The 24,591-nt window shown below is 34.2% G+C and overlaps 3 protein-coding genes across 3 annotated transcripts; 2 read left to right on the forward strand and 1 right to left on the reverse strand.

Moving 5' to 3' along the window:
• Positions 1 to 230: 230 nt before the first annotated feature.
• LOC134246345 (homeobox protein Nkx-3.2-like) lies at positions 231 to 1,652 on the reverse strand. Its single transcript, XM_062728694.1, has 2 exons — positions 1,254 to 1,652; positions 231 to 1,049 (listed from the first exon to the last, which is right to left on the reverse strand). Exons 1-2 carry the CDS (start codon positions 1,546 to 1,548, stop codon positions 643 to 645), a joined length of 702 nt encoding a protein of 233 aa, XP_062584678.1. The 5' UTR covers positions 1,549 to 1,652; the 3' UTR covers positions 231 to 642.
• Positions 1,653 to 6,749: 5,097 nt separating this feature from the next.
• LOC134246364 (uncharacterized) lies at positions 6,750 to 9,966 on the forward strand. Its single transcript, XM_062728722.1, has 4 exons — positions 6,750 to 6,871; positions 7,009 to 7,108; positions 7,421 to 7,489; positions 7,770 to 9,966. The coding sequence occupies exons 1-4, from the start codon at positions 6,780 to 6,782 to the stop codon at positions 9,777 to 9,779; spliced, it is 2,271 nt and encodes a 756-aa protein (XP_062584706.1). The 5' UTR covers positions 6,750 to 6,779; the 3' UTR covers positions 9,780 to 9,966.
• Positions 9,967 to 17,478: 7,512 nt separating this feature from the next.
• Positions 17,479 to 22,658, forward strand: LOC134246363 (serine-aspartate repeat-containing protein F-like). Its single transcript, XM_062728721.1, has 4 exons — positions 17,479 to 17,602; positions 17,744 to 17,843; positions 20,130 to 20,198; positions 20,475 to 22,658. Exons 1-4 carry the CDS (start codon positions 17,511 to 17,513, stop codon positions 22,491 to 22,493), a joined length of 2,280 nt encoding a protein of 759 aa, XP_062584705.1. The 5' UTR covers positions 17,479 to 17,510; the 3' UTR covers positions 22,494 to 22,658.
• Positions 22,659 to 24,591: the final 1,933 nt, after the last annotated feature.

Raw genomic sequence — 24,591 nt, forward strand, 5'->3', positions numbered from 1 at the left:
TATAAAATATTCCTGAAAGTGAGTAACGTAAATTCATCGTATAGTACGATAAATTATATTTATTCTAATTAACTTCATTATATGAATTTTGTTTCATGTACATGTATATAATTCAATAGAAGATTGAACTCAATAGCCCACATTATACCATTTTAGGATATTAATGACTTTTCTTAGTTGATTTTCTACAGCTTGAGTATCTCTGACTTTTTGTCAGTATATACTTGTTTTTTCTCTTTTAGATATCATATGCGTGCCAGTCTTAGAGTATGTTTGTAAAATTTTCTTATTAATTAGCAGGAGGAATTAATTTTCATCGAGAACTATGTAGGGGACAAAGTGTGAAGACTCTTTGTCGTTTCGTGTGGTACTAATTTAATTTCCGAGATTTCACTTAACTTATTACGGAATTAAGAAGTCCATTCTGTTGTCTCATAAAGTAAGTGTTTCATTTCCGGAACTGCTTTGAAAGAGTCTGCTGGTACTCCATTGTGAAGATCTTTTAACAATCTAACGTTGTGGGCTAAACATCCGAGTCCAAATTTAATTTTCCCTTCACACATTGCAAACAATGCAACTGTCTGTAGCACGTGGGACTAAGCGTGAATTACGAAATTAATTGTAACCGAATGAAAAATGTTATCATTGCACAAAATAAAAATAACGATAGTCTAAATGACTTGGTATTGGTACTGATGGGTAAATCATTGACCTTTGACCTTCTCCGTTAGAATAAATCCGCTTCCCATCCTTTATAAGCAATGTCACATCTGCTTTTTTGGCAGTGTTTATACACGTTTGTTCCTGGATTTGCCGCCGTTTTGTCTTGTATCGTCTGTTCTGAAACCATATTTTGATCTGTGTCTCCGTCAGTTTCAGGGTATTGGCCAGATCGGTCCTTTCCGGGCCGGACAGGTAACGCTGGTGCCGGAAACGCCTCTCCAACTCGAAAACTTGCGCATGCGAAAATGCTGCTCTTGATCTTTTCTTCCTTGGTTTACATGGTAGGATCTGTTTTATTTGAACTTCGTCCAGTCTTTCACTTTTTTCTAAAATAACAAATCATATTGGTTTGTGATACCAGTGTAAGAAATTGCAAGTAACTTTATTACCATAAATTTATGAACATTTTGGTGTTTTTTTTTCATTCTAAAAGACAAAAGAAAAATCCTAAATACATGTATATGATTAATCCACTAAAGATACAAAAAGGCTACTTAAAAGAATGTTTGCCAATAAGATTTGTAACTTACGGTTTTGTAAGGTTTCTTGGTTGGGTTCTGTCTCTCGGGGTACTTTATCGGGGAGTTCAGGTTCCACGTCGGATGCCCAAACAGAAGTTACGTGTGACTTTATGGACCCTTCTGAGTCCGAACCTTCCACATCCACACAATCGTCAGACTCCGGACTCTCAGAACTGAGGCATAGTTCCACACCTTCGCTGAAAGACCTTTCCTCAACTTTTTCTTCATTCTTTTTAGTCTTAGAAAATACACTTCCACTAAGAATATTTTCAATTGTAAAAGGTGTATTTTGAAGTCCTTGCATTTTTCAAAATAATGAATTTGAACCACAGCAATATATTTCACAAAGTCTGTTAATTTTTCTAATATTGTCCCAAGGTACTTTAGAAGTAAATTGTGTATTGCATATTTATTTTCAGAAATAGCCATAACCGCGCCCCCTCGCTTTATCTGTTTTCCGATTGGTTCAACGTCTCACTAAAAGGGATTTATATAATGTTAGAGATAAGATGGAAGTAATCGAAATCCAGAAGGGTGAAAAAGTTTCAAAACGTCAAAATTATAGGCCTTTTCTCCTTCGCAGACGGTTAGGGATCACAAATGTTCAACATTTCCCTTCTGGAAGAAAACTAAAATAAATATAAATCATTTGATGATCGTGGGATGAAAGTCGGAAAACAGACAAGCAGGTTTTTAATAAAGTGAGGGTATAATTTACAAGAACAATTTGTAATGGATTAATAAGTGTTGATTAAAATCCTAATCCTCCAGGGTTAATTTGTTTACAATTTGTAGAGATTGTTCCACAACAGACGCAGCATGTGATATAAACAATTTATCTTGGAAACAATTTACAGAATTTCTCTGTGTATATTTCTAACTTGCAATAATGAAGATATCTCGACAAACTTTCAATCCCATTCTCTAAGTGTTGTTTGGACAAATTAGCGGCCGTCGCTTTTCCTGTTTTAAAAACTTCTTCGAAAAATAAAACTATGATAGTTATCAGGTTTTTCCCTTTAGGTGAAGATACTCTAAGGGGATGCCAGTACACATGTCATTTTGATAGACGTATAAACGAGTCAATTCCAAACGGTGAGTGCCGTGTCTCAATGTCAATAGATTATCATCAAGTAAGTGGGAGGTCAGCGCGAGGTCCCGAACCTTTCCCGACAAATTCCGAACTCTTAGACATGCAGGATCAGAGAAAGGGCCAAGCAATCAGATAAGAGTCGTAGTGATTCTATAACGAGCACTTGTCGTTTTATTCTAAGTATTTATCTGTAAGAGCGCGTATTAGAGTCATGGTATTATGTAATAGGGATTGCACTTTTCGTGCCAAAGTTCTATATAATTTTTGTATCTTATAAATGAATAAATTGCAGAAATCATGGAAGTTCAGTCATAATATTTTGTTATTAATTTTGTGTCAAACATTGTGCCAAAGTTCTATGATTTTCATAGTTTTTAAATGAGTAAATTGCAGAAATCATGGAATTCAGTGCTTCTGAATTTGATAATGCAAATCTTAGAGCTTTTTTTTTTTTTTTTCAATTTTCAATCAATTTTGTGATAGAATGTAAAATTTTCTTCCTTTGAATTAAGTAATTTTTAAAAAGAAATTAATGACTTGAACAAGGATATAAATATTCATTAATTGTTTTAATTTGAAAAGTTTCCGTTTTCAAAATGTGTATAAATCAAACAGTTTAAACTCTTGAAAGATCACAGATTATCGTTTACAAACCTATAAATTTGTTTTAATGATGACATCTAATGCCTCTTGTTAGTTTCAGCGGACGGGAAGCATCCCGATAGATGTTTCTTCCCGATTGTGAGTATTCAGCATAGAATTTTATTCACCTCGGCCCTGTTATCACATGATTACGACATAGGGAAGGCAGTGGATTTCATCTTACTTTAACCAGATGCAGATTACATGGACCTTTCGCTGATTTTTATTTGGCTAATCAACAACTCTAATTACATTGAGTAGGCAAATAATCGCTTAAGCGTCAATTAAGCCTGTGAAACTGTTAATTGTGACGGCTTTAATGGAAGCTGAACAATTTCCAGATAAGGGCGAGTTCGAATTTATAAAAGTAAAATGCTAAAGGCATATCGTAACTTTTGATATACATGTACTCAGCACTTGAAAACTCTGGTCGTCGGACATTACTGTTTCATACTATGTTTAAATTGATACTTGAATTTATAAACAGGATAGGTGTTGCAGGTTTCGTTTGAAAAAAAAACCTCAACCTTTTCCAACAAGTTTTTTTAATCACTCCTGATACTACGTGTCAGTGAACGTTGCATCTGGACCAGATCGACAGTGTATACTAATAAAATGTACAGAAGCAGACAAAAGAACTCAAAATACCTTTCGTTTACCTTTTGCTTTGATTTTGAACAGATATATGTATGTTCGTAATGCAAGCACTAAGGACTGCTAAAAACTTACAAAGTATCATAAAAGACAAGTACAAGTACATTTTATTTTATAAGTCAAAATTGATTTACAGAAAAAAATCATACGAGAATATGAACAAATATTCAAAAACAAGTCTAAAACACATATCTTCCATGCTTAGTTAACTTGATCCCCACTTAAAATCGCGCTGGAGGACAAACGTCTTGGAGGTCTATCAGAAAACCCGAGCCGGTGTAGTTTCAATATTTCCGGCATTAAAATGTCCAATATTTTGTCATCAATTGGATCAAATAAGATTACTGTGAGGACCGAATTGCTTAAAAGCACCTGTAAATATTTAGATAAATCTCATTGTCAACACTTCTTTGTTACTCTTAGATTAAAAATTTCAAAAAGGTATCAATTAAAATATATTCTGCTTTCTATTTAAGGCTTTGTCATATCAAGGGTTAGAAAAATCAATCTGTTTTCACTTTTGCATTAAGCAGATGTCCTGTTAATTTGGGAACATACCACTATCGCTACTCGTAAATCGCCCTCTCTTGTTTTATTCTAGATGTGTATTAAAGAATTACTCTGTTGTTTTGATTATCATTTCAAAAAAGCTCCAAGACTGCAGAATATTGCACTGTTATAATATCATAAACAAAATTTAAGATGGAAACATGACCTACAAATTTTTTTTATGCAAGGTACAATTGTCAAAATTGTATTTCTGTAAAAAATGATTTATTAAATGAAATTTTTTAGCTCATCTTTCTTTGCGAATAAACCATTCTCAGAAATATTTGATTATCTGTCGGAGTAAGTCTTGCTAAAATAGCTGTTAACCCTTGTATTTAAACGTGTGTCTTAGTAAAACTATTCGAAGTTTACTCTGAGATTTAAGGAACAAGGAAAACGTACCCATCTGATGAATCATGTGTGGAACTTCCTTAGACTACTTTGGGGTATTGCTGTGGGGGCTATCAACTCAAAGCTATCCCACGAGCGCCTACCCGGGGTGGCGGATCATTATAAGCGTCAAGGTCATACCCTAAGTCAACAGACGTCATTTGTCATTTACTCTCAAAGAATGTGTTTGTAAAATAAAGATTCGTGGATTATGTCGAAGGAGATGTTCTAAATCGTTAATATGTCTGCAAACAAATCATTAGTAATAGAACAAAGATACAAAGTATCACGAGATATTATCTATGATTATCATTTTTGCAGAATTTTACAGGTGCTCCTTTCGCATTTCACAAGTTACACGAAAATCTTAAATGTGTTCATTTGTGAATAGTCAAAGACATTTTTTTGCTGGTGTGTGAATTGTATTTAACTTAAATATGATTAGAGGAAACACAGGCACTTGGGGTATGGACCCCCCCCCCCTTTCAATTTTTTTTTATTTTTTTTAAATCTGGGTTCGACTCACCTTTTTCCTATTTTTCTATTCTAATATGCATATACGATATCGTATGTTATCAATAATGTAACTCTCTATAAGCTGTTGTTAAATATATCGTTTTCGATTGATACATAATCTCTTATTTATCTCTCTATGATCCAAGTGCCTGTAAGAGGAAACTCCATTATATTGTTATGTTGTAATCAAGAAATTTATCATAAAAATCTCAAGTAAAAGATTAGGAAAATATCCATTGACGTGTTATCTCCGTGCGATTTTTTTTATATGATTAAAAAAAAACATAAACACACACACAACCGATGCATTGTTTCACAACATTATGTGTTTTATCCCATCTCGCCTTAACTGTAAAATTTAGCATTCCCATTTCGCCTTAGTAAGCTCTCAGGTGAATTAAGGTGATGAAGATTTAATATATTTATCATAAAGTATTTTTTTTTTTAAAAATGGTATTACATGTATTACTTCATTCTCTGTATTTATAAATTCCCAATAACTGTTAAATTCAATCTAAAAAAAAATATCATTTAAATTATCATAATATTTACAAATACTAAAATTCCCATTTAGTACTTTTCAACTTTTTCTCACCTGAATTTCACAGTTAAGGCGAAATGGGAACACACCCATTATGTCACTCAATGTAAATTCTCTCATCTGAATTCATTAAAATTTTAAGGCATGAAGGATATTATTCTAAAAGTAAAAATTTTGATAAATAAATTTTATTCAGTTTAAAAAATATATATTTTTGGCGGCAGGATTAATGTTTTTTCCCAAAAAGAAAGTTTTGAATTTACTCATTCAATGAACAAATTTAATATTATGTTTAAAACATTAATTGATAGCAATGAATTAAAAAACATCCTGATTTAATACCCGAGACATTTTAATTTGTATTTAATTTTAATCTCCGGGCAATTCAGTGTTATGATTTTATCCAGTAGCAAGTGGATAATGAATAATAAAAAAAAATCAATAATAATAAATAAAAGCTATGTAAATCGCAAAAAAATCATCTTAGATATTCGTATGAACCAAAATCGCTACTTAATATTATAATTTTAAAATTAAAAAAAAAGATCAAGATCTAGTAAGTGAAAGGTGTCTACAGATCTATCAAATTTGAGAAACGAGTTCTTTTAATGACACTTTACAAATATAACTTGGTAAAATAAGGTTTTTCCGAATAAGATTTTTTGATAAACTAGACGAAAAAACATGTTTCAAACAGTAATTTTTCAACGAAAAACAAAGAAAGTCAGATAAAAATTTAGGAGTTTTTTCCGTCTTAGTTAAAAGAAAGGTAGCAGTATTGCCTACCGGCTCTCAGAAAACGTTTTGTATTTTTTTTTCTAAACCTCTACTTCAAAATGATATTAAATTGAATATACATGTATATATCGGGGTTACTTTTGGCATGGTTTCAATTTAAATACAATGTAAATGCTTCATTTTCTACATAATTTCTACACATCTGTAAAGTACGGGAAAAATTATGCTTAAATCAATCATGACGTCATAATGGATCTACCACCAAAAAGACAGTCATTTACTAGATCTTGACCTTAAATCAGTTATGACGTCGTTACAAGTCAACGTCATGAACAATAACGTGACATCACAAAGGTTAAAACTGCGAATTTCGGGTAAAAAGATTCCGGCTTTAGCGAACACAGCAAGAAAAATGTCAGTCAGAAGGAAGATTTTTTGTTTCGGTGGAGTGGATGCTCTTTTGACCAGTGTTACCACATACAAACTTGCGGATTACATGATCTGGTAAATATCTGCTTGTCTTGTATTTAATTTCAAGAATGAAGAATTTCGTAAAACAATAATAATAGACCTTTTGTTCAATTTCTTAGAACTTAGGTAAGGGAAATAAATGTTAACTAATAGACGATTCTCCATTTTAGTCGTGAACCCGATCCATCATTCCTGGAGACAATTCTTCAAACTCTTGGTTTGCAAAAAGTCCCCGAACCCGTGTGTCCAACGTCGTATGGAGTCATACTGGTATGGTGTTCTGTATTTCATTCCGATATGATAATTAAAAGCTTATATCTTTTTTTAGTACACATGTCACCGAAACTGCGTTTCACATATTTTTATACTTATTTTCGAGAATGTACGATATATGTATTGAGTGAAACAAAAATATATATGTATATATATATATATATATATAGAGAGAGAGAGAGAGAGAGAGAGAGAGAGAGAGAGAGAGAGAGAGAAATTGCAATAAAAAATATCAATTTTTACCATTTCTGTGGTAGTTTTACCATATACTATTTAATATGAATTTTCTAAATCGTGGCTTTGTTTCAGGTTGTCGTCGGATGGATTGTTATGCAGCTAATTTTTGTAGTTTTCTGCAGAAAAAAGAGTGTTGTGAAGGTAAGTATATCAAAACATATCAGGATTTTATGCGGTATGCTTAATTTTTGTAACTCCAACTGTTTAAGAGAATAGCATACAGTATATAACGGCATGGTCCAAACAGGAAAGCTCACATTAATTACGGAGCACCTTTTTGGGTAAAACTTCATTTTTCAATCTCTGTTTCTACACGTAGATACAAATTAATTTATTTTCTTGATATGTGTTATCATCGCTCATACAAAAAATTAAGAGTTGTCTTGGTAACGTACTTAAATTATTAATTTATTTATTGCAGGACACAATGGTTCAGAGTGTACAAAATTCCAAATCTGATACAAGTGATGTATCCGTTGCATCGCCCATAGATGCCATTGGTGCCCCTGAAAATGTCAGGGCCAGTGTTTCAGAGGGAATAATTTTCTTCAATGAAGTCGAATCTGTAGATATTGGCAGTGTGAAAAAGAATGTGATCGAAAGGATAAGCAATTCAGAGGGTGTAGTTTTCTTCAATGAAGTTGAATCTGTAGACAATAGTATTGTAGAGGGGAAAGTGATCGAAAGGTCAAGTGTTTCAGAAGGTACAGTTTTCTTCAACGAAGTTGCATCTGTAGACATTGGCAGCGTGGAAAAGAATGTAATCGAAAGTGTTTCAGAGGGAAGAATTTTCTTCAATGAAGCTGAACCTGTAGGCATTGGTAATGTGGAAAAGAATGCATTCGAAAGTGTTTCAGAGGGAAGAATTTTCTCCAATGAAATTGAACCTGTAGGCATTGCTAGTATGGAAAAGAATGTAATCGAAAGTGTTTCAGAGGGAAGAATTTTCTTCAGTGAAGTTGAACCTGTAGGCATTGCTAGTATGGAAAAGAATGTAATCGAAAGTGTTTCAGAGGGAAGAATTTTCTTCAATGAAGTTGAACCTGTAGGCATTGGTAAAGTAGAGGAGACAGTGGTCGAAGATGTATATTCTTCGTCTGATGATACGGCAGGTTACGCGTCAGATGATTGCAACACTGATACTGATTCGGAAGTTGAATCTTTACGCTTAGAATCGGAGAGAGAAACTTCAAATGCATCTATTAGCAACATCATCACTAAGCATGATTCAGAAGAATCACCAGAGAAAGATTTAACCATCATCCAAGAAAAAGATAACCAAACTGAGTCGATTCAGTCTGCAAACACAAAAGATGATTTGGAAGAAACAAAAGTATTGAATCCATCAGTTGCATTAGAGCAAAACGCCAATGTCTCAAGACGAGACATAGATGATTATTTCGAGGATAATGTTGATCTGGAGTATGCTTCAGATTTTGCCGAAGAAACCACGGAGTCCGATGATGACGTCCTATTGGTTCCAACGAAGACTAGTGCAGATGAGGGTAATCTTAACCGAAATGATAGGCCTGAGTGGAGTCAAACTGATTTGCATTGTTTGGATGTCGGATCTGTCAAACAACACAGGGATCCCTTAACGGAGAGCGGAGAGGAAGAAGTCACACGACTCGAAACTGTCAGCGTATTGCAGAAACTAGAGGAAACTAGTGACCATCTGTCTTGTCAAAATCCTACACAGAACAAACTGTCTGGTGTGCACAAGGAGGAGAAAAAAGATGAAGCTCGAAGTTTTCCTGGAATGAGAAGTGAATCTGATTTTGGATACACATCCGATCTGTCTGACGATGAAATGACTCAGGAGTCAGGAGGTAGTGGGAGTGAAACAGATCCAGAGCTGGAAGCTATTTGGCTGTCTTCTCTTGAAGTCGACGCTAACATACGCTCATCCTCAACACCGAAGACAAATGTGGATGTATGCAGACCCTCGATTAATGAAGATTTTTTCGACTCCAAAGGATATGGAATAGAAAAGAAGGATACTAATTCTGAAGATGAGTTACAGCTATCGTCAACATCCTCTGAGAGTGAATGCACTGAATCTTCCTCTTCCGGTGTCAATTCCAACATGAAAGGATCTTGGCGGCGAAATTTTACAGAGGATATCGATCCCAATGATGAATACTTGGTGCGTTATGAGAAATCAGATGATTCCGAAGATGAAACTGATGTGTTGATCAAAGAACGAAGACTTCCAACATTAGCTGATGATTTTGCAGATCAGTCAAGTGCACCATTTGAGAGCTGTGCTCAAACTGATACAGATATAAATCTGTTTGAGAACGTTCCAAGGTGTGTAGGATGTGGAAGTTACTTTGCTACATGGAGAATTAGAAATTGTGCAGCTTGTCGCAAACCTCCTAAGCATCCTAATATATGCTCAAATAAGAAGAAGAAACTTCTTCGTAAATAAGATATTTGAAATTCATCTTATCACAAGTTTAAGATTCAACAATTTTTCGCCATGGTCAAAAGCGTCACAAACTGATTCAGTACTAGAATATGCATTTAATATTTAAAATGTACATGTATTATAGGCATGAGATCAAATCTTTGCTCTCCAATAAAAGATCTTTATGTTGCCTTTCGTTGAAGTTTCAATAAACACATTTATATGAAGAAAATTGTGGCGTCCAGGGGCGTAGCTTGACTTTAATTTCTAGTGAGGCAAAACTATTGTGGCCGGGGGTCTGGGTGGATTTTAAAATGTAAAAATAATACTGTCCTGGGCAGAAATTTCGCCCCCCACCCCCCCCCCCGTTTTATAACTTTAGCATTCATCAGTTCAGATGACACTGCATGTACGTACTGAATTTAAACGTATTTAAGGTTTAAAAAAATGCTTTTTTCGAACTTCTAACACATTTTTTAAAATATCTATATATTAATTTTGGCATCATTTGGAAAGATACTAGTAAAAGAATCATTCACTAGCTTACAGGGTTTTTGAAATTTATGACGTTCATTATAATTTCTAGACTTTCATTTTTTCCTTTTCTTAGAAAGGATGTCAACTGCGTCTATCCCCCTTTGTTTGCCGATTATTTTTCCACAAAAAATACTTTTACGTTTTAGAACAGAGGCACTTGTTTTTGTAAAAAAGTTTTGACCCATAGTATAATAATTATACCCTCCGCTTGAAAAGCGGGAGGGTATATAGTAATCATTAATTCCGTCCGTCCGTCCGTCTGTACGTCCGTCCGTCTGTTACGCTTTGGGGTACCCATCTCTTATCCGCAACTCCTCTCATACCACTGAATGAATTTTGATGAAACTTTCACAGAATCTTTATTACATATTGCCATTGTGCACCTCCTATTTTACTTTTTGATCCGACACATATTTGGGTTTCCCGGCAACAGGAAAACATTTTTCACCAGTTATAACCATGTGGGAGGCGGGGGGTATCATTTAATGAGCTCATCGCTCACAGTACCTCTAGTTTAGTATACTATGGCCATCTTCGCTAGCCAAGGGTTTCTGCATATCAGAAACCCTTGGCTAGCGACGATGTACTATGGGTCAAAACTTTATTACAAAAACAAGTGCCTGTGTTTTAAAAATAGAACCCGATCTCGTGAATTTTGAACTAGAACATACTGATATGAAAGTACAATAATTTCTTGATTTGTCTAAATGATAAATAAAAACAGTTACGTTTTTTTAAAAAAACAAATAAATTATTTTCTGTGATGTATTAAATTACGGGAAAGGGGTGTTGCTGAAAAATCTAGTGAGGCAGTTGCCTCATTGCCACAATGGAAGCTACGCCCCTGGGCGTGCTTTTAATTTAGAAGTTTGTGAGATTAACACATTTACATGTATACATGTATAGTGTGTATTGTCTCTAGAGCTGATATCCGTAGACATGGTCTTCCCAATTCCTACCTCATCTGTTGCTAATGTCACCTTTATTTGCAGGTCACAATACATCTATTTTTAATTTGGAAAATATGAAATATAAATCTCCAATAGAAAAAAGAATCATGTATATCCTCCTTCAATGGAAGTATTTAAGAAATGGAGATAGGTAAAAAAAAAAATTAAGAATTTCTTGGGCAGAAAAACTGAAATTGGGATTTTGTGGATTCAAGATTGGTTACATCATGACCTCTGGATTAGCGTAGGGTCACTATTGGTATAGACATAATTTAGTTTTACATAGGAATACATTGGGAAATGTTTTAAAATCTACTGAACAGCAAGTCATAATTATTCATACATGTTTATAAATAGAATCATCATTCAAGTTTGTTCAGATCAAGACCCCTTGGCTTAGGGTTGAACCACAACCGACGATCCAACTTTTACAGAAGAAAATCCTGAAAATTCTTATCATTAACAGTAAAAACACAATCATATTTGTATGAAAGCATCTTCAAGTAGTGTAGACTCAGTTTTGTTTTGAAAAATGCCCCTGGAAGGGTGTGGCCAATATGGTCGATAAAAGTTTAACAAGGGAACGCGTAGACAATTTCTTTAAAAAATTCTACGGCTCAAGAAGCGAAGTCAGTATTAGTCATGGCTGTATCGATACATACTCAGGTACATTAAGTAGTCTAATTCAGTTTTGGGCAAATCATGATCCCTGATGTAGGTGGGATGGGGCGAGGAAACTGATACAGGAAACCGATTTGATGCTCTGTCAACTGCTATCCAAAAGTCTCTGTCGAGACTGTACCTCTACTGGTTTATACTTATAACAAAGGAAGAGAAAAGTAGCAGTTGGGACTTGAAACTTTAAACAGCAATAAATAGAAAAATAATCCTTGATTAATTCACTATTTCTAGCATTATTGCAGTAAGACTACAACTGTAGGAGTAGCTTTTAATAAAATTTTAAAGAATTTTCAATTTTAGTTACTATGGCAACACCAGTCATCAAAATAAATTTTAAAAAAAATAGTCTATCTGCATGCCACATTATATTAGAAACAAATAAAAACTGTATTTGTAAAAGCATTTTAAAATTATTTTACAGAAATTTCTATTTTTAGTAACCACGGCTACACCTTTCATCGATATCAAAAATCGATGCACAGAATTATGTATTTTCGTATAGTCTACTTGTATGTCAAGTTATATTGAAATCCGACCAAAACTGTAGGAGTAGTAGCATTTAGAAAGAATTTCACAGAAATTTCTATTTTTAGTAACTGCATCGCAACACCGTTCATTGAGATCAAAAACCAATGCATAGAATTATGTATCTTAGTATAGTCTACTTGTGTGCAAAGTTATATTGAACTTAGGTTACAGTCATGGTCACAAGGTCATTGACCTTGTTGGTATTTGAAAGAACTTAATTAGTTGAGAATGTATATCAAATATGAAGTCTTTATCTCCTTTGGTTCAAAAGTTATGTCGAAAGTTCGAAAAAGCTATTTTTAGCATATAGGTCACAGTCAAGGTCACAATGTCATTGACCTTGGTGTCAGTTGAAAGTACTTAATTAGTTGAGTATGCATACCAAATATGAAGTCTCTATCTCTCAAGTTTCAAAAGTTTTGACGAAGGTTAAAGTTGACAACAGACAGATAAACAGACAAACAGACAGACAGGACAAAAACAATATACGCCCCGAATAAATTCGGGCGCATAACAAAAGAAATCAAAACAAAACTTAAAAACCTCTTTCCTTCCTACATATCTTATCTACACTGCACTTTACATGGTATTCCTGAACGTTACCCCCCCCCCCCCTTTTCCCCTTACTTTATCATTTTTGGTATTTTGCTTTATCAGTTTTGCGCTTGAAAATATAACAAACGAATGAATCAAGATGCAGCCCCCTCGAAGGACAGATCTCTCCCCAAGTTTATTTTTTTTTTTTGAAGGGGGGGGGGGGGTTGTAGCAGACAATAAAATTGGCACATTTTACATGTTTTGTTGTAGGAAAAATCTATTCATTAATATGAGTTGTGAGAACAATATCATTATATGAAACATTTTAGTCACTGTGTTATAAATATAAGAGACACTGATATTCAAGCAAAATAGCTGTACATTCAGTTTATTGATAATTAATAAAGCGTGTATATTCACGATAACAAAAGAGAGAGAGAGAGAGACAAGTAAAAAGTTGAGGTGGAAGAGTATCATTATAATTATATGTTTATTGTAAAATTGAAATATCAAGTAAAACTTTACCATTTATCTAATAAGTAGATGGTAGGATAAATTCATTAAGATTCTTTCGAGATGAAAAATAATTTGAATTCAAATCACCACTGCATATTACGTGCGTAAAGGTAAACTGAGAATATAATACACTGTACAAGTAACAGCTTTTTAAAAAGCTTGCCTGACTAAATCAATCAATCTATCTGCATGAAGAGTGATAACCCTTTTGAGCAATACTTTGTGGGTTTAAAAAAATATCCTAACTTAATATTTTGAGAACCTTATGTAATTGAAATCTTGATTTTACTGAACTTGTAGAAGAATCATCTCTACACTGCATACTAAAGAACTTTGTAGTTGAAGGGGGGGGGGGGGGGGGTCTGCAAGTGGAGTGATCTAAATTGATTTCAAACTACATTGTAACACCTATTATAAAATCTGTTATCAAATCACGCATTGTGAATATTTTAAAAGATGGATATAATTAAAAACACATTTTGTTGGAATGTATTTTCTCCTCTGAAGTAAACAGTAGTAATGTGTGTTCATTATTTTTTTTCTTAAAAGGGAAGGGTGATGACACTATCATATAATACTTGATATATTGAGAATGAAATAAGTAAATTCAATAGTTAGGCTTTGTAGAAAGAAATATCCAAGATTATTCACTATTTTTTTATTTATCGTGTGCATCTGAACAAAGAACTGTAATAAATCATGCATCTGGAGACGATGGCTTGAACTGCGTTGTTTATTATTATTGGACTCGTCCATTTATGGATTAAACTAACCGCGGGATCGGTAAACAAATTAGAAACATCACTACTTTAGTGTTACATTTCCATATACCATGTATACTGATGTATACGATATGTTGTTTTAAAGAATGGTATAAAACTTGTAGATAGAATTTCTAAAGCATTAGAAGAAAGTTAAAAGGACAAACTTTATTTAATTCTATGGAAGTTAGCACACCCATTCATACAATAGAACAATCCAAGGAAAAGGCGCGAAGATAGCTTACTAGTGACATTTGGCGCGAAAAGAGCTATTCACCCCTTTCGTAGAATATAAATGGACTGATCCAGTAGTATAGAAATGCAGAAAAAAGGATACACGGACATGTTGAAACGGCAAATCATATGGAATAATCTGTTCCATGCAAAAAGATTATAGGAAGTAAACACTGCAGTATTTCGCATCAGTAATATCTTTCTTCTACTGATTCTGATGATTAAGATTATTCTTATTATTCTTTTTTTTTCCTTTTCCTAGACGCCAACTTTGAGGCCTCATATTTCACTCATTTCTCAATTTTATTTTGCTCAAATTTTCAGACTTTATAAACGTTACTAAACTCTATCAGAATTTTGTCTAGTTTTCCAAAAATTCACTTCCGGTTTTCAGTTATTTCCCTTTAAACGAAAATTTATAGGCTTTCATTTCCAGACAAAGGCTCGGAGATGGCAAAACCTGGAGCAGAAATTTTACTGATTTTACACAATAGAAGGATTGAAGTTGTGCATAGCGGTTTTTGTTTTTCGATTCCTCTATTCAAAACGGTGCTATATAGGGGTCAAAAATTAGAACGCCTAAAAGAGCGAAAATTAATACATATTAAGCTTTTTATCTTCTAAATTAAAAATAGTTTGTTAAAACATATAGAACAAAATTTGTGCAGAATTACAAGATCTTTCAAATGATATCTCGAAAAAAAGGCTGACCCCTAAATTAAGGGATCTAGAGGGGCCAAAAGTTTTTTCCAGATATCTCAAAAAGTATTGAGAATTTGTAGTACGTCTAAGAAGCAAAGTTGTTCAAAATGTCAAGCTTAATCTATTGAAGTCGTCAAAATGCGTCTGGTGACGTCACTTCCGGTCAAAACGGAAGTCGTCAGAAAATGCATATTTTTGCTGTTCTTGACAAGTTTTTGGGTAACATATGTCACTGGAAGCATAAAACTTTAATTTTCCGACCGTCGACATCACTTTCGGTCAAACCGGAAATAGCCAAAAATAGCTTATTATACCCCCCGCTTGAAAAGCGGGAGGGTATATAGTAATCGTTAATTCCGTCCGTCCGTCTGTACGTCCGCCCGTCCGTCTGTTACGCTTTTTCTCTTATCCGCAACTCCTCTTATACTACTGAGTGAAATTTAATGAAACTTTCACAGAATCTTTATTACATATTGCCAATGTGCACCTCCTATTTTACTTTTTAATTCGACACGTATTTTAGGTTTCCCAGAGCAAAACATGGACATTGCCATTTTTTGTTTACCTATGACGTCACATAATAGAAGCTTCTGGATAACATTTGATAGGACGAGTTATTCCTCTTTACACATTACCGTAAAACAATATATATAGCAACACATCGACATTATGGGAGGCGGGGGGTATCATTTAGTGAGCTCATTGCTCACAGTAAATCTAGTTTTTTCAGGTTTTGATGCAAAATTGAAATTATAAAGTGACTGGAGACGACTTAGCTCATTGTTTTCTTTTGTTGACGTCACTTCCGGTCAAAACAGGACGGAAGACCTACTCGTTGCTTTGCAACGAGCTTTGCTCTAGTTTTCTGAAAACTGTTTCTTTTAAAATGCAGGTAAAGAATTCCAATGTAAATCAGCTTGCACAAAATCTAGCTCTTTAGATATGGTCGCACATTTTCGGATCTTGGAAATATCAATCCTTATACTGCCTGACGCCGTGACGTCAGGCAACAAGTAAAGAAATATACGATTCCCTTTCGAAACTTTTCACATTTACACAGATATCTCACCACATGTACTAATACTAAATAGACAATCGATTGATTGATTGATTGTAAGTTGTTTAACGTCCCTCTCGAGAATAGCTCTCTCATATGGAGAGAGTACTTGCCGGTGGAGAGCGTAAATTTTGTCCTATGCTCGGCACTTAGGGCCATCGAGCAGTGAGAGAGTTTTTTACGTGCCACCATCTACTGCGACACGGGCCCTCGGTTTATACGGTCTCATCCGAAGGACCGGTCTCCACGTCCCACAGTGGGATTCGAACCCACGACATGAAGATCAACTCCTTACTTCGCGTGTCTTAATAAGGATTTAACTATTACAGATGCAAGCCAATAAAGGCAATGCTTTCTTTGAGCACATACTTGACAATTAGTAAGTATCTAAAAAATTTCTATCCTCCGCCCTTTTGTAATTACGATATGTGTATATATATTATGCTTCAGATTATATTGCACATACCCGGGGTAGGTCTATCGATCTATATTAATATCACCACCCCCCCTCCCCCCCATCCTATATCACTTATGTAGTACAGTTTACAGTTTCTAGTTTAGAAATAATAACCCCACCCCAATTTATAAATTGTGTTTTTGTTTTCTTTTTTATGTAAAATTTAATATATTATGTAAGTATTATATCCATCCTTTATGTAATCGCTATTAATTTACTATAAAAAACGCTAATTAAACTTGTTCACCATCTCGAGAAAATACCTACGTACATGTATATATATATAGAACCATTCATTTTTTTTTTAGAAAGGAAGAGTTATCAACCGGCCATATGATACAATCTAGATTGAATCGGGACTATTTCAAATTGCACATTGGTATATTTTAAACTGATCTCACATTCTGTAAGCGCTTTATTATGTTAATTGTGATTTAATTGCAATAGCTCAAAAAATCTCAGGACAATTCTGCGATATATTTCAATCGGGAAACAAGCGGGTAATAAATACTAGTAAATGAATAAATAAATAAATAAGTCAAAAAATAGATAAATAAAAGCTGTATTAATATAAAAAAAGAAAAGAAAATAATAATCTTCGATACCCGTTAAATCTTATCGTTACAGTAAGTTTTTATTACATAGTATGTCGCATAATATTTAGAAAAGTGTAATTTATCAATTATGACGTCTAAGACTTCAACGTCATGAACAATTACGTGACGTCACAAAGTTAAAACTACGAATTTCGGGTAAAAAGATTTCAGCTTTAGTTAACACAGCAAGAAAAAAATGTCAATCAGAAGGAAGATTTTTTGTTTCGGTGGAGTGGATGCTCTTTTCACCGGTGTTACTACTTACAAACTTGCGGATTACATGTACTGGTAAATATCTGCTTGTCTTTTGTTTCATTTTAAGAATGAAGAATTTCGTAAAACAAATTTGACAATACATTTCTTTATTTATTTTCTTAGAACTTAGGTAAGGGAAATAAATGTTAACTAAAAGACGATTCTTCATTTTAGTCGTGAACCCGATCCATCATTCCTGGAGACAATTCTTCAAACTCTTGGTTTGCAAAAAATTCCCGAACCTGTGTGTCCTACGTCCTATGGAGTCATACTGGTATGGTGTTCAGTATTTCATTTCGATATGATAATTTAAAGCTTATATCTTTTCCCCCGCTTGAAAAGTGGGGGATATAAATTTGGGTCTGTCCGTCCGTCCGTCTTTCTGCCTGTCTGTAACGCTTTCGTTTCCGCACGATATCTCGAGAACCCTTTGAGCTATTGCAATGAAATTTTGCATAACAACTCCCTATGGCCTAAAGAAGAACCCTATTGATTTTGAGGTCAAAAGGTCCAGGTCAAAAATTCGCAAATTCTGTCTGTTATAACACTTTTGTTTCCGCGCGTTATCTCGAGAACCCTTTGAGCTTTCGCATTGAAATTTTACATAACAACTCCATGTAATCTAAGGAAGAACCCTATTGATTTTGAGGTCAAAAGGTCAAAGTTCAAGGTCGTAAATGTATACATTCTGTTTGTGTAACAATATCTTTTTCGGGCGATATTTCAAGAAGAATTTGAGCTTTTGCAATGAATTTTTATACCAAAACTCCCAAGGGCCTCTCACCCCTCTCAGAGTGTCCCGCCCCGTTTGTTTAATTCAATAGTATTGTGTCGATTGGTACTATTTTTAGCACAGGGGCATGTGGAGAATTATTACGTATAATACAGGTTGTCGGCGGACTTTTCATTCTTATTACATCTTTTAGTCTAGAACTGTTTCATAAAAGCTAAATTAGACACCATGCATTGTGAAAAATTTTGATAATAGCGAACGTAAATATATACATGCATGTGACTTAATGTTTGCATATAATTTCCAACAGCAAACAGAGGCTCCGTCGTGTAGTGTATGTCTCTCGCTTAACATGCAAGTGGTCCCGGTTTCGAATTCCCGATGATACATTTTCTTTCTTTTTTTAAAATACTTTATTTTCACTAAATGATGGTATTCAGCATCATGTGATATGAAAAAGATATGACGTCTGGTTTGTACGAATTCATAAAATCATCATTACAGTGTAATAAATATTCTTTATAAAAAGAACCATCTATACACATAATAAAGGATAAGCAATTAAATCTTTATATCTATACATGTATTAGGCATTTAACAGTGCGACATTTAAGTTCGGACACGACAAAGTCCGGACTTTTGGGTACCCTTTCGAAAAGACATAATTTAAAAATTTTCCTAAAGTTTGGTGGGATTTTTTAATTCTCATCTCATCATGTCAATTTCAACTTCCAAAATGTTGTAGTTTTCTTATAAACTTCTCCCAAAACTAAAAATCCCATGGGAGAATGGGGGATTTTTCATCCCACCTGAAATCCCACCAAAATCCCACGGGAGAAAAAAACTGAGGGATTTTTCCTCCCCTGGGATTTTTTATCCCATAATTGAAGAAATAGGATTAAAAATCCCATATAAGCTATTCATAGGATTTAAAGTCCTGTAAAGTGTTATTTGGGTATTTTTATCCCATAGGATAAAAAATACCTTACTATAAGGATATGTGTACTTAAGAGAATGCTTCGTTAGATCACAGTTTACTACATTAACTAGGTCATTCTTTAGCATCGTCATTGGCGTTGTGGTAAACTTTTCACATTTTCATTTTAACTGATGTGAAAATATTTAGTCCTATTGAAATATCTATTTCATATTTTATTAATTTAAAAATATTTATTTCTATTGAAATCAATTAGCCATAATTACTAATATCCTTTGATCAGCCACAAACTTGAAAAAAATAATATCCACTCCCCTTGGATCCAACACTTATGTTTAGATCATGATCACACATAACCTATAAGCTGAATGTTTGAAATCAATAAGCTAAAATCACTAATATCCTTTGATCCACCACAAACTTTTAAAAAAAAATAATATCCACTCCCCTTGGATCCACCACTTGTAAGTTTAAATCATTATCACACATGACAAATAAGTTAAGTGGTTGAAATCAATTAGACATAATCATTATTTTTCATTTGCTTCAATATACATGTAAAAATTTAATAATTCTACAAATTCAGTCAGGGGTGATCCGCCCACCCCACCCCCTTTCCAAACTGTGCATGGTCTTTTTTTCCCTAAGCAGGGGACACAAATGCTCCGAATTAGCTTGTTTATGTACACATGTCACCGAAACTGCGTTTCACATATTCTTATACTTTTTTTTCGAGAATGTATACAGTGTATATTGAAGGAAAAAGAAATAAATAATGTATATAAAAGAAATCGCAAAATAAAACAAATTACAATCAATTTTTACAATTACAGTAGTATTTTAACTGTATAGTATTTATCTGTATTTTCTAAATCGTGGCTTTGTTTCAGGTTGTTGTCGGATGGATTGTTATGCAGATAATTTTTGTAGTTTTCTACAGAAAGAAGAGAGTTGTGAAGGTAAGTTCATCAAAACATTTCAGGATTTTATGCGGTATGCTTAATTTTTGTAACTCCAACTGTTTAAGAGAATGGCATATATAACGGCATGGTCCAAACAGGAAAGCTCACATTAATTACGGAGCACCTTTTTGGGTAAAACTTCATTTTTCAATCCCTGTTTCTACACGAAGTTACAAATTAATTTATTTTCTTGATATGTGTTACCATCGATATTACAAAAAAATTAAGAGTTGTCTTGGTAATGTACTTAAATAATTTATTTATTTATTGCAGGACACAGTGGTTCAGAGTGTACAAAATTCCAAATCTGATACAAGTGATGTATCCGTTGCATCGCCCATAGATGCCATTGGTGCCCCTGAAAATGTCAGGGCCAGTGTTTCAGAGGGAATAATTTTCTTCAATGAAGTCGAATCTGTAGATATTGGCAGTGTGAAAAAGAATGTGATCGAAAGGATAAGCAATTCAGAGGGTATAGTTTCTTTCAATGAAATTGAATCTGTAGACATTGGCAGAGGAGTAAAAAAGAATGTGATCGAAAGGTCAAGTGTTTCAGGAGGTACAGTTTTCTTCAATGAAGTCGCATCTGTATACATTGGCAGCGTGGAAAAGAATGCAATCGAGAGTGTTTCAGAGGGAAGAATTTTCTTCAATGAAGTTGAGCCTGTAGGCATTGGTAATGTCGAAAAGAATGCAATCGAAAATGTTTCAGAGGGAAGAATTTTCTTCAATGAAGTTGAGCTTGTAGGCATTGGTAATGTGGAAAAGAATGCAATCGAAAGTGTTTCAGAGGGAATAATTTTCTCCAATGAAATTGAACCTGAAAGCACTGGTAGTGTGGAAAAGAATGCAATCGAAAGTGTCTCAGAGGGAAGAATTTTCTTCAATGAAGTTGAACCTGTAGGCATTGGTAAAGTAGAAGAGACGGTCGTCGAAGATCTCTCCTCTTCGTCTGATGACACGGCAGGGTACGCCTCAGATGATTGCAACACTGATACTGATTCGGAAGTTGAGTCTCTTTGGTTAGAATCGGACAGAGAAACTTCAAATGCATCTGTTAGCAACATCATCACTAAGCATGATTCAGAAGAATCACCAGAGAAAGATTTAACCATCATCCGAGAAAAAGATAACCAAACTGAGTCGATTCAGTCTGCAAACACAAAAGATGATTTGGAAGAAATAAAAGTATTGAATCCATCAGTTGCATTAGAGCAAAACGTCAATGTCTCGAGACGAGACATAGATGATTATTTCGAGGATAATGATGATGTGGAGTATGCTTCAGATTTTGCCGAAGAAACCACGGAATCCGATGATGAGATCCTATGGATTCAAACGAAGACTAGTGCAGATGAGGGTAATCTTAATCGAAATGATAGGCCTGAATGGAGTCAAACTGATTTGCATTGTTTGGATGTCGGATCTGTCAAAGAATACAGGGATCCGTTAACGGAGAGCGGGGAGGAGGTGGCCATGCGACCCGACGCTGTCAGCCTATTGCAAAAATTAGAGGAAACTGGTGTCCATCTGTCTTGTCAAAATCCTACACAGAACAAACTGTCAGCTGTGCAAATGAAGGAGAAAGAAGGTAAACCGCAAAGTTTTCATGGAATGAGAAGTGAATCTGATTTTGGATACACATCCGATCTCTCTGAGGATGAAATGGCTCAGGCGTCAGGAGGTAGTGGAAGTGAAACAGATCCAGAGCTGGAAGCTATTTGGCTGTCTTCGCTTGAAGTTGACGCTAACACACGTTCATCCTCAACACCCGAGACAAATGTGGATGTATGCAGACCCTCTATCAATGAAGATTTTTTCGACTCCAAAGGATATGGAAAACAAAAGAAGGATACTAATTCTGAAGATGAGTTACAGCTATCGTCAACATCCTCTGAGAGTGAATCGAAATGCACTGAATCTTCCTCTTCCGGTGTCAATTCCAACATGAAAGGATCTTGGCGGCGAAATTTTACAGAGGATATCGATCCCGATGATGAATACTTGGTGCGTTATGAAAAATCAGATGATTCCGAAGATGAAACTGATGTGTTGATCAAAAAACGAAGACTTCCAACATTAGCTGATGATTTTGCAGATCAGTCACGTGCACCATTTGAGAGCTGTGCTCAAACTGATACAGATATAGATCTGTTTAAGAACGTTCCAAAATGTATCGGATGTGGAAGCTGCTTTGCTACATGGAGATTTAGAAAGTGTGCAGCTTGTCGCAAACCTCCTAAGCATCCTAATATATGCTCAAATAAGAAGAAGAAACTTCGTCGTAAATAAGATATCTGGAATTCATCTTATTACAAGTTTAAGATTCAACAATTTTTCGCCATGGCCAAAAGCGTCGCAAACTGATTCAATACTAGAATATGTATTTCATATTTAAAATGTACATATATTATAGGCATGAGATCAAATCTTTGCTCTCCTATAAAACATGTTTATGTTGCCTTTCGTTGAAGTTTCAATAAACACATTTATATAATGAAAATTGTGGCGTGCTTTTACTTTAGAAGTGTGTGAGATTAATACATTTACAATTATACATGTATAGTGTATATTGCCTCTAGAGCTGCTATCCGTAGATATGGTCTTCGCAATTCCTACCTCATCTGTTGCTAGTGTCACCTTTATTTGCAGGTCACAATACATTTATTTTTATGTTGGAAAATATGAAATATAAATATCCAATAGAAAAAAGATACATGTATATCCTTCTTCAATGGAAGTAATAAAGAAATGGAGATAGGTAAAAAAAAAAATATATAAGAATCTCTTGGGTAGAAAAAAATAAAATTGGGATTGTGTGGATTCAAGATTGGTTAAATCATGACCTCTGGATTAGCGTAGGGTCACTATTAGTATGGACATAATTTAGTTTTACATAGGAATACACTGGGAAATGTTTTAAAATCTTCTCCTGAACAGCAAGTCATGATTATTCATACATGTTTATAAATAGAACCATCATTCAAGTTTGTTCAATTCAAGATCCCTTGGTTTAGGGTGGAACCATAAACGACGATCCAACTTTTACAGAAGAAAATCTTGAAAAATTCTTATCATAAACAGTAAAAACACAATCATATTTGTATGATAGCATCTTCAAGTAGTGTAGACTCAGTTTTGTTTTAAAATGCCCCTGGAAGGGTGTGGCCAATTTGATCGATAAAGGGAACGCGACTAGACAATTTCTTTAAAAATTCTTCGGCTCAAGAAGCGAAGTCATTACAATAATCATGGTTGATACATCCTCAGGTCCATTATGTAGCTAATTCAGTTTTGTGTAAATCATGATCTCTGATAAAGGTGGGATAGGGGCGAGGATTACATGATGGGCGATCAAAATTCTGAATCGAAATACATGTATATAAGAAAAATCGTCTTATACAGCAGAGGAAAGTTTGGTAATCTTGATTTGTTGAAAAACAAAAGACTTCTAGTTCCACAATGAACATTTCGGATAATGGGTCTCTTTTAAAATATTATCCCAAGGTTTTGTTTTGAAGCGAGGAAAAACGATTTGCGAAATTGAATGGATTTTGCTTGCAAATTTTAACTCAATGTATTGTTATGACAAAACCGTTACATTGTTTGCATGATGATTATTTCCATTTTATATGTATTTTCTCTTGAAATAACACATACCACATGTACATGTAATACATTTATGTTCATTGATTATGTTGGTAACTCCAAGAGCCTCATGTATCGTTCATCAGTTAATGTTCGATAACCCGTGTTTCTATTTCCAGGTTTTCTGCAACGAGTGAATGTTCCTAAGCTGTAGTGAAGTATTAATAGTTAGATAGCAAACAGATGAATGCCCCTTCATTTTTTAGAAACTATATTCTGTGAAAACAAAAATAAAAATGCAGAAAGGAAATACTTTAAAAGAATATTTATCAATTTTCTATATACTTGTAATGACCAACGAGATATTATAAACGAGTCTTTGTAGTTGTCATATTGATAATTAGATTTTTCATACATGTAGTATTTGGGAGTACTAAAATGAGATTTAATCATACAACTTACAACTTGATACTAGTATTTTGATGAAACAGACCTATAAAATAAACTTTTTGAAATATCCTCCCCTATTTGTTTTGGGTTTTTTTTTCAAGTTTTTAATTAACAGCTTTCGGTTATGTTTGCAGTTACAATGTACCTCCATTATTTGGTATGTTTGCAGTTTGTGAAGGTGAATAACCCGGCTAATGACAGGTAAGTTGAAGATACATGGATTTCAAGAATCTTGTTTAAGACAGCATTGTAAATTTAATGGTTGTTTTAATCTATGATACATTTTGACTGTGTATATTATATATAGCAATTGTAACCTATGTTTTTATCAATCCGGGGCGTATATTGTTTT

The sequence above is a fragment of the Saccostrea cucullata genome, unplaced genomic scaffold, assembly GCF_032062105.1.
Source record: "Saccostrea cucullata isolate Sc308-1 unplaced genomic scaffold, CSIRO_AGI_Scuc_v1 ctg22, whole genome shotgun sequence".
NCBI lineage: Eukaryota > Metazoa > Mollusca > Bivalvia > Ostreida > Ostreidae > Saccostrea > Saccostrea cuccullata.